Source organism: Mastigoproctus giganteus, chromosome 5, assembly GCF_048544385.1.
Source record: "Mastigoproctus giganteus isolate SK-2022 chromosome 5, ASM4854438v1, whole genome shotgun sequence".
NCBI lineage: Eukaryota > Metazoa > Arthropoda > Arachnida > Uropygi > Thelyphonidae > Mastigoproctus > Mastigoproctus giganteus.
In genome coordinates, this window is record NC_143579.1 from 8,671,098 (window position 1) to 8,682,330 (window position 11,233).

The 11,233-nt window shown below is 32.6% G+C and overlaps 1 protein-coding gene across 1 annotated transcript in view; it reads left to right on the forward strand.

The window, feature by feature from the left end:
• Positions 1–10,529, forward strand: part of pasha (microprocessor complex subunit partner of drosha) — a 90,336-nt gene extending 79,807 nt beyond the window's left edge. The window contains exons 15-17 of the mRNA XM_090373851.1: positions 3,328–3,411; positions 4,593–4,703; positions 10,413–10,529. Of these exons, the coding sequence (XP_090229977.1) occupies positions 3,328–3,411; positions 4,593–4,703; positions 10,413–10,502 (285 nt within the window). The 3' untranslated portion in view covers positions 10,503–10,529. The remainder of the gene's footprint in view (positions 1–3,327; positions 3,412–4,592; positions 4,704–10,412) is intronic.
• Positions 10,530–11,233: the final 704 nt, after the last annotated feature.

Consider the following 11,233-nt stretch of genomic DNA (forward strand, 5'->3'; position numbering starts at 1 on the left):
TTTTGTTGCAGTAGCATTTCCTGATTCCTCATTGGCCTTTGCATTTTCTGCAAATCTGCATTAAGCCTGATGAACCTTTAACAATATCATTAATAAATATTGAAAACAACAATGAGCCCAGCACTGAATCCCTGGGCACTCCACTAATAACATTAGTCCAAGAAGAGTGGCACCCATTGATAACATCTGTCTTTCCCTAATGCCATACTGCTTCAATTTGTACAGCAGTCTTTCATGTGGAACAATATCAAAACCTTTTCTGATACTGTTTTATATGAAAGACTGCTGTACAAATTAGAAGAGTGTGGCAAAGAGCATGCATTAGCAGCAAGCTCCTGCTATGCTATGTTAGTTTAAGTTGTATTATTCCAGTGCTTTATTAAGACAAAAATCTATTGTTTGTATAAATTTTGTTCACTTATTTCATGGACTATGCCTTGTACTGATATACAGTCGAACTTCCCTATAACAAATTCGATAAATCCTGCGAAAAAATTCGTTATACAGAGAATATCTTTTTTATTAGAAATTGTTATCTAATTAGAAAATGAAAACGAATCTGCATTTATTTTTAATGTATTTTATTTCAAAAACATACTTATTTAAATTACGTTTACACAATTTTCACCAGTAAATATCACAAATTAAAAAAAATCTGTAATTTTTGTTTGCACAGTACAATTAAAAAATTGTCTGATTCTCAAAGAAAACCTCACATTTGTTCAGAGCATTAAAATCATTATCAGGAACATTTTTAACAAAACTGTAGACCCATACGAACCGTTTTAAAAGCGTTAATTGTTTCTTCGCGAGTTGGCTCTTCTACGGGTTGTTCTGATGCGTCTTCAGCATCATTGTTAATTTTTTTGTGATCATGGTCATGTCTAACACTGTCAGCAGTATTTCATCTTCATTTGGATGTTCTGCTGTGATCTACATAAACATAACTATTTCATTTTCGATGTTTACAGACGATTCTAATAATGTCCAAAATTTTTTCAGTTGTGAAAGTTGCAGTTCATCTTGTTCGTCCAGTCGTTTTTCGACTTCTGTATTCAATGCAAATCCCGCTTTCGAAAAACAATTTTGAATAGTGTATTCAGTGACATCGTTTGTCCCAACTTTTGCCAGTACAGAGATGCAATCTCTAAGGTTAATTGTAACCTCCAAGTTTCTATTTTCTGATAACGTATTGACGATCTTCATTATTATTCTCTTTTGATAATGAAATTTAAAATTTTTAATAATGCCTTGGTCCATTGGCTGGAGTTTTGACATTACGTTTGGTGGTAAAAACAACTTCGCACTTTTAAGTTTGGCAGAAATATTGGCAGGATGTGCTGGACAGTTGTCAGTTATCAACACAATTTTCCTTTTTTCTTTTGTTATACGCTTGTCTAGTTTTAATATCCATTCTTCAAAAATATCACTTGTCATCCATGCTTTTTTTATTAAAAGGTGTAGTCAACTTCCAAAGATTTTGTGCCTCTAAAACATCTTGGGTTTTTTGATATTCCGATGACTAAAAGTCTTAATTTTTCACTTCCTGTCATATTTGCTCCAGCTAGCACAGTGATTCTTTCTTTGCTTTGTTTTCCGCCAAAACATTTATCATCCTTAAAAGCAAGTGTTCTATTCGGTAAACATTTAAAGAATAAACCCATTTCGTCAGCATTAAAAACATCCTTACACTCATATTCTTCCAAAATCTTCTTTAAGTTATTGTTCCTCCAACTGTTGCAATCTTCTTCGCTTACATTAACACTTTCTCCACAAATAACCATTTCAACAATTCTGTGGCGCTTCTTAAATTTATCTAGCCACCCAGTGCTCGCATTAAATTCTATATGTTCAAGGGACTGTGCAAATTTCAGAGCTTGGTGCTTAATTATTAGGCCCGATATTGGGATATTCTTTTCATGTATCATTTTCACCCATTTTAGAACAGCTTTATCAACATCTTCATATATATACACAACTTAATTCTCTTCTTGTCTGTTCCTCCTTCAATTGCATTTAAAATCAATTCTCGATTTTTTTTTAAATCATAGATAAACTGCTTGCAGATATGCCATATTTCTCCACAACATCTTTTTTCTTAAAACCTTGGTCAATATCATAACAAACTTTGCTTTATCATTAATACTTAACACTTTCTCTTCGACATTGTTTTCGCAATTGTAAAAATTACTGGACTACAGCTCTTGCTGATACATACACCGCAAACTTCGCTGCGCTGGCCATATAGTGAATTGTTAGTACAGGTACTGCCTACTTAATGACGTTCGCTTGCCAATTCAACAGTATCACTCACTTTGAAGAAATATAGGACTTTGTGAATTTCTTTTATTCTGCTTTCATTCATATATATACACGAAAGAAAATTTATGATTAATGTATGCTGTATGTTACCTTTCAGGAAAAAAAAATACAAGAGCATATAGCCTATGTGATTGATGACGAACGAAATAAAAAAAAAAAAAAAAATTCATGAAACCATCTACTGGGAGTCCAGTTAGACGAGAACAGATATATCATATAATGATTGACATGAAGGTCACATGGTACAGTTGAGGTGAGAAGCAAACGTCACTCAGTAGGCGTTACTAAAAACCGACTATGGTAGCATTCTATGTATTGCCACCGCAGCATGCTAAAGATTTACCGCAGCGAACTTCGTTTTCCCCTGAGCCAACATCAATGTACAAATCTGCCCTATTTATTGTAAAGTTTACGACCACTTTTAAGAAAACCCATTTGGTTTAATAACTAACAAAAATGAAACAAAGACCTTCCTATGGGCGTCAGTGGCCACAAGTGCTCGCTAAAAGGATGATTATTTAATTCCAGATGCTAATGCGAAATTTTGGAGGCTAGGAGGCAGTATATTTGAGCAACTGTTTAGCAGTAAATGCTTGAAAATCTTCAAAAATGCTTTTACTAATTTTTTTAAAAATTCATTATAGAGAGACTAACTTCGTTATATCGGGTTAATTTTACATGTAATTTCGTTTCAAGGTGCAATGTTTTGCGAAAAAATTCGTTAAATAGAAGTTCGTAATAGAGAAGTTCCACTGTATTTACTAAATAAGTCAATTTAAATGAGATTTTAACTTATGTATAAATAGAGTAGCATTTATTTAAAAATATATGATGTTCTTGATCTCTTTCCCTTGGTATTTTGTGTTATTTCACTGTGTAAAACCCTTCTGGTCACAAGGTATTTTTCCTGAAGTTCTCTTAAATGACATTAAATAATGCATTATTATTTTTTTGATTATAAGATTAATTAATCTTTCCCTTTTCTTTTAAAATTAATAATTGTAGGCAATCCATCCTCATATCAATTCTTGGGGATCATTGCTGCGACTGTATGGAAAGGGTTCCTGTAAAACACCAAAGGAAAAAAAGGTAAATCTTTTCTGGTTAAGACAAAACAAAATATATTTTTTTAACTTGATTAAAATGTATATTACTTGAATAATTTTATACTATTTTTATCCATTTTTGGAGCTTCAGACTTTCTCCCATTGGAAAGTTTATACATTATATTTGCTTATAAGTAAAAGTAAAGTAAAGTGCAGCCATTATCAACCCACTGCAGGATGGAAGCCTCCTCAACAATTCATGCTGAGGGAAATGGACCATAATCTGCCATGCTGGTCCAGTGCGGGTTGGCAGATTGACCGTATTCAGCAGTCAGGGGCTTGAACCCCGGCCTACTCAAAGAGCGTGTGCTACTGCACTCCCTCTCCTGCCCACTCGGCTACAGAGGCCGTCAGATTTGCTTATAAGTTGATTACAAATATAGATATCAAAAAAAATAATAAAAAATAAAATTTTTAAATGTTTATATACAATTAAAAATGCTAGACTCACATGTGTATTTGCAAAATTAAATAGTTTAATGATACTACATTCATTGATACTAATAAATAAAAAGGTTCCCAATACAATGGCGCATTTAATTCATGAAATTAAATTGCATTAATGTTGACATTTTGGATGCATTTTGGGTTACTGTTATCAAAACAAATTTCTGGAAACAGAATTAGTTTCATTTCACTTCTGGTTTTTTTTTTGTTTTTTTTTGGGCTTACAAAATTCAAAATTCCCTGGACTTCATAACCAGAATTTGATTAAATTAAATCAGGTGATACATAAATAGATACCAAGGATAGCACTGCATAAAAAAAATGACAGTTTTTATCAATTTTTTCTAATTATTTTATGATTTTTTAAATTCTGATTTGATTTTTGAAAGAAAGAGTTGCAAGAAATTTTAACAAATTGAATTCAGATTTATATATTTACTAATAGTTGTCATTTTATAATTGATATTAATATTTATTTCAGAGGCTTTTGGTAGGAGTTTATTTTTATGAATTAATTATTAATGAAAGCTTTTGCTCAGCTTCTATATTTATATTCATTTGTTTTAATTAAGTTAATATGTGTGCCATTTGTTCTTTATGGTGTAATACACTTACTGTTAACAGAGAGATGAATGAATAAAGTGATAGTAGGTTACTTGTATGTATTTTATATTTCTGTAATTTACATATCTGAATGCTGTCTTTCTGTTTTCATAGGAAGAAGAACAAAAAATTACAGAACTTCAAAGTAAAGCATGTATCAATAAACCAAACATATCTATTTTAAATAAGCTGAAAGAAGAAATGTTGAAACTGAGAGAAAAAAATGTAAGTCGCTTTGTATACAATTGTTTAAAAAATACTGCATCTGTTAAGCTAACCATAAAAATGCAAGTCAGTCCTGAATTTTATTTAAAAAGAATTTTCTAAATTAAATTAAAAATTTAATTTATACAAATTCATTGTTGTTATTAGGTTTCCAAGTAAACCACAGAACACCAGAGTTCTGTATCCCATTGGTTTGTTTCTCTTTCTCTATAACTAGATTTGTCCTCCACTGGGGGGATGCAGCATTATGTATTTTTTGTGATAGTTGGACAAACTTGACTTCTATTACAACAAAGTCATGCAAACTTTATATTTAGAAGACTAGAGAGCACAGCAGATCTAATACATAGGGAGCTTCCTGTATCTCTTAGAAAATGTAACTTGCAATTTTTAATTTTCCCAGTACAAGATGGTGGCCACTTCCAGACTCAAATCCTCTATATACACTTGTATCTTCAACTAATTGTTTAAAATCCTTTTCTGTCTTTTCCTAAACTGTATACCCAGAATACATAGAATTATTCTATGTATTCTGGGTATACAGTTTAGGAAAAATGTTTCAGAAAATTTCAGCAGTGTTGGTGATGGTAAATATTTATTTACCGTCACCAACACCTACTGTTTTACACTATTTCTCCTTTGAAGTATACACCTTGTTCTTCCCTATAGCTCTGCCATTGAGCATACTACTCCCAAAAGTAGTCCTACAATACCTTGAATAGCGTTATTTCTGCATGCTGTACCGTTCTGCTGAGTTGAGCCATTGGCCCATTGTGTTTACTTTCATCTGTAGGAACAAAATAAAAATCAGCCTTTTGTGGGGGGGAGTTTCTGAAAAGCAGGAGAGTTTTAAAAGAGCAGAAACTTTTAATATTGACAAGAGGTGACTAATGTACTGGGGCATGACACTATCAGAGTACATTGGTCACCTCTTGTCAGTATTTAGCTTCCATTGGACAATATTTTATCAGCTATGAAGTATGATAATTCAGTACAAATACCCTGATGATACCCTGGATGTTAAAGATGACTTTCAACATTTCCTTTTTTTTTTTTAATGGCCTGCACAGAAATTCTGCCTCCATTGAGATGAAGGAGATTTCCAGTGTTAAGATTGATATCTTATTTGCATATCATAAAGGTAACACTGTCTCATTCAGTGTATAACTTTGTTCATTAGGGCATGACACTGTCCCAGGTACTAATGTGTACTGAATGTCCTAGCTTCCTGTGGACATATGAAAAATACTTCTCTTTCTGGTGATATGAACAAATGAAATGAAACATCACTCTTTCAGGGAGAATGAACAAATTAAATTAAATTAATTAAAAAGAAAGTAGTTTAGTTATGTCTTTGAGGCTATTGTTGAAAAGAACATTGTACCATATACTGATATTTTCTGTGCAGTGTAAACAGGCAGCCAGGAAAGCCCATAGTGTTCCATTGATGATTTATCGAACATTATCCCGTAGAGATATAGAGGTCATATTCCCACTCTATAAGGCAATTGTTGGACAACATTTGGAATACTGTATTCAACTATGGAGACCTTATCTGAAAAAAGACATTGAGCTTCTTGAAAGGGTCCAAAGACTGGCAAATCACATGATGAGATCAGCAAAAGGGCAACCATACGAGGAAAGATGCCAATTATGTGGGCTACAGAACTTGGCAACCAGGCACCTCAGTGGTGACCTGATTTAGGTTTATAAGGCTCTGAGAGAAGTTAATAAAATGAACAAAGGTGGATTTTTCACTGTTATAGAGAATTCCAGAACTTGGGGACATAAATTCAAATTACAGGCAAAGAGGTTTAGAGTAGATTGTAGGACGTTTTCTTTTAGCCAGCGAGTTGTTCGTTGTGGGAACAGGTTGCCTTCACAGGTGGTTGAAGCTGACAGTTTGAATAAATTTAAAGGTCACCTGAATAGTTACCTGTGTCAGAAGGGAAGCAAATAATTTGCATTTCTTTCTACTTTTTTTTTTTTTTTTCAGTGCAGCAAAAGCCTGTGGCTTCCTTACACTAATGGCTATTACTATTACTACAATATAGCATACTATGCAGCAATTAAGGTTATACTTGGAAAGGTGTTAATTCTGCTGCCTGAGTACAATGGTAACTAAATTAAATAAAATAATCACAGAATTAAAGAAAAACAGACTATTTGTGACCATCAACACTCATCTCTAGAAGTCCAAATGTGCAACTTCCTGTCCAAGGAGAGACACACACACACCCCTTCACACTCATCAAAAGAATAGCAATACATGCACAATAAAAAATTTTAAAAATAAATTCACTTTAAACAAGAAAATATGAATGAAATAAAATAGTCAGGGAACCCACAACTTCATGGGAGCTTCCTTCAGCTTCTGTGAAGTTGTCATTTAATTAGAACCAAACTAATATTCCACTCACCAAACCTGCCTTCTTGATCTAAGTGACAGTTTGGTGCAGGTTCACTGTTTGTTAGCTTATTTTATTAATTTTATTATTTATTTTTTAGGAGCTAACATTAAAAGAATCAAATTATCAAATCATATACACTCTTCTAGAACTGACAGATAGTGGGAAAGGCTTGGTTCTTATTGAAGTGGGCAACTTTCATGAAAAGTTGGCCAAGTCAAAGAGATCCTCAACATTCATCTGGATTTACACTAGCAGATTTCTTTTTATGTGACTACCTCAAAACCAGAGTTTATACAAAAGTTCTATCAATAGAAAGCAGCTGTTTTTGTCAATCAACTAGATGTAGTGTATTGTAAACATTACTGGTAGTTGAATGAATGGCATAAACTTTGTATTGGTAACAGTTTTCTGACAGCCATTTGCTGTGTTTATTTTTCAACCTGCAACTGGCTGCAAAAACACAAACTATGCAATTATAGAAATCTTCAGCTATATTGAGGTAGTACCTTTCTGATATAGAAATATTTCAATTCTTACAAAGAAATACTCTTCAAAGCTGTAAGTGCCTCAAACACTGGAACTTAATTGTAATCATTCTGCATTTTAGAATGGAGAAACACTCCATTCTAGGAGTGTTTCTCTTCCCCATCTTCTCAATAGTCCTTTTACAACAGTTAATCCAAATAGTACAGACCCATTCCAATTTTTCTTAATCCTAAAAGAATGGTTAATTGAGGAAGAGAAAAATATATAATATATTTCTCTTCCTCATTCAACCATTCTTTTTTCCCTTATCAAGTGTTTCCAAAACAAATGGCAGAAGAGACTTCTTTCACAGTTGTATTGTGAGAATTGATTAATTGCATTCAGAGATGATGGCTGCACTTTCTGATCTTATTTATGAATCAACTTCATCTTAAAGTTCGTTTCAATTGGGTGGCTTATGAGTGATTGTTTCAGGCAGAACTAATCAGTTCTCACAGAAAACCCAGAAAATTTCTTTTGTTGAAAGAGATATAAAATGTCTCAGTAGGTTCACTGGCTATTTCATTAGTGTAATTTTACAAAATTTTGTATATGCAGTGGCTGATACTTATTATGATCACTTCACTTCGTTACTCAGCTAAACTGAACAATAACTGAAGAAACGAGATGCAGCTGTTCAGCTTTGTTTATAGGGAAGAAATTAGAAAGAAAATTTTTTTTCAGAAAGTTGTGCTGAATAAATTGTATATAATTTGTAAAATAATAAGAGAAGTTTACCTCAACATAGTATGTACTGTATAATAATACCTCATAGTACATAAATAAATTTTCTGTTTATACTCCGGCACAACAACCAAATCAATAAATCGTCAATACACATATTTATCGTATTTAGTAGTCACAGGCTTGAACCCCGGTCCACTCAAGGAATGCATGCTATGCACTCTCGCTCCTGACCACTAGGCTACATCAGGCCTACTGTGACCAGAGCTGTAATGCTCAGTATTGAGCATTACAGCTCTGGTTCATACTATTGTATATAATTATAATTATTCAAAATTTTAATGCATTCATTTAAATTCAAACAATGATAAAATCTTCTCAAAATAGAACTATGTGACAGGTTTAGGTATTGAATTGATTGTTCAACAATTAATTGTATTTTAGAGAACATTTGAAAATTTATTTATCTTGTGATAGTAGTGCATGTGGCTTTTGAGACCAGTACTGTTTCAGAATAGAATTATATTTTATTTTGTTTCCAGTTTAAGAATATTTTTTAGTTCCAGACTTTCCATGCAGGTTGGTTACCATACAATATGCCAGATTTCATATTCTTTGATTACAGTTTTATTTATTTAGTTGTTTTCCCCCCATACACAGATACAAAAAGCTAACTTTGAAATATTTTTGTTTCAACATTTCTGATTCAAGAGGGCACTATTTTGGGGGATGTATTCATTTAAAGTTTTGTTTCTTTTTTATCAGGTCTTCATCCTGATAGGTATTTTTCAGTTGAAGTTCTCATAGAATAGGGCCACAGCCTCTCCCAGCTCATTGGCAATGTGTACAGATTATTGAAGCAGTATCTTCAAGTTGCTGTCCTGGCAGATGAGATTTTATAAATTTACACTTGGTTTGTGTTTAATTTTCAGTTTTGGGATTTTTATTTTGCAAATTTTTACACCCTTTGAATGTACGTGGCTGTAAGAAGAGATAAGGTAGTCTAAGCAGGGAAAAATCATATATATTCCTATTATTCTTTGAAATAAAGACCTGTGGCATGTTGATGCAAAGAATCATCTTATACATCAGTCAAAAAAAATTAATTCATCTAATCTTTCTTTTAAATTTATTTATTTATTAAACTTAACACTAAGGGAAAGTCCATTACAATAATCAACCACTCTCTGACTGAAGAAAAACTTCCACTTATCTGCTCCAAAACCATCTATCTACTTACAAAAATATGTATTTTTCCCATCTGCAATCTTGAAACATTAAATGGCAGATGGGAAAATTTGATATTGTAGTAGATTTATTTCTTCTAAGAAGCCCAGGTAAAGACAAGCCACTTCTACAATGCACTTTTTCCAAGCCACAAAAATTTTACAATTATTTGTCACTCTGTCTGTTTACAATTCAATATCTTTTTAAACAAGATACATACCAAATCCAATGAAATACAGTCAAATCTTAACGTTAGCTGACCTACTTTCACTGAATGAAAACACTTGTTAATGGCATGGACTTTTTCATGCCAAATCAAGCAGGGCCCCTCCCTAGCCAGGTGGGCAGGAGCAGCAGTGCGTAGCACACGCTTCTTGATTAGACCGGGGTTCAAGCCCGTGACCACCAAATACGGAGGATGCGGAAAGGTCAGGGAATGACCACCGCATATCCCTGGAACAATATGGCCTTAGTTGCTAATGCTCCTAAAAACCAAATAACAAACAAACAACAAACAAACTTTTCATGCCTTGAGAAATTCTTGCACTTGGGTATGATGGATTATGAATTAATTTAGACTAATCTTTTTGGCCCCTACAGGTTCATATTAACAGGATTTGGCTCTGTATATAAGGAATAAAATGGAATAAAAAATATGAAGTTATTTCATAAGATGAGGTAGCAGTGAAGGAAATCTTTTTTAATTTTATTGGGATTATGAAAATTTTCCATAAAATTTCATATTTTTCTTTAGTAATTTTTTAATTGATTTAATCTTTTATATACTTATTACACCCATATAATTTATTTCTTTTATTCTTTTTCTTATTTATTTAAATATTGCCATTTTGTTTTCTTCCAGGAGGCAGTTAAATCAATAGGAAAATTTATTCCAGAAGAGATGGAACCTCCATCAGTCTCTGCTTCCAACTTAAAAAATGTAGAGCTTTGACCACTGAATAGTGGTGTAGTCTTCAAAGACCCCTATCTTAAAATTTCTGAATAATGGAATTAAGTCATGATACATAACAATAATATCACTGGCATGTATATATTATATATATATAATTTTTTTCAAGTACTGTTATTTTAGTATTTTCTGATGCTGAAAAACAGTATTTGTTATAGTTTAAAATCTTAGATGTGAACACTACCTGAATCTGATCTTATACTTCAGAATTTGTTATAGTGCACTCACTTTATTGGTGAAGTGTTCTAGAGTGATGACACTTGGAATATTATATTACATATAGCATGTTTGCCAGAATATAAGCTGTCCCCCCCACCCCCCAACACACACACCACTTTTAAATCAGGATGTGTAGCTTTTAAGCAATTCTCAAAAAAAAAAAAAAATCATTGTCTAGATCAGGTTCTGGTTTTAGATATATAGCCTGTTATGACTAAGAGGTGACACCTCAGCTTCAATTAAATAATGTAACTGAATGGAGCAATGTGAAACTTATTGACTCTGAATTGTTTTTCATAGAATTTTGAATGCAGTAGTGTTTTAAGATTATTGGCAAGACTGTATCATGAGAGATTTGTATTTCAACATTCTTAGAGCCAGTGGTAATTGGTATGTGGCGCGGCATTCGTAGTGCTGTTCCTCCAATTTAATTTATTTTTCAAGTATTCTGCTTTAAATAAAAAATAAATATCATTTTATTGATTATCTATATC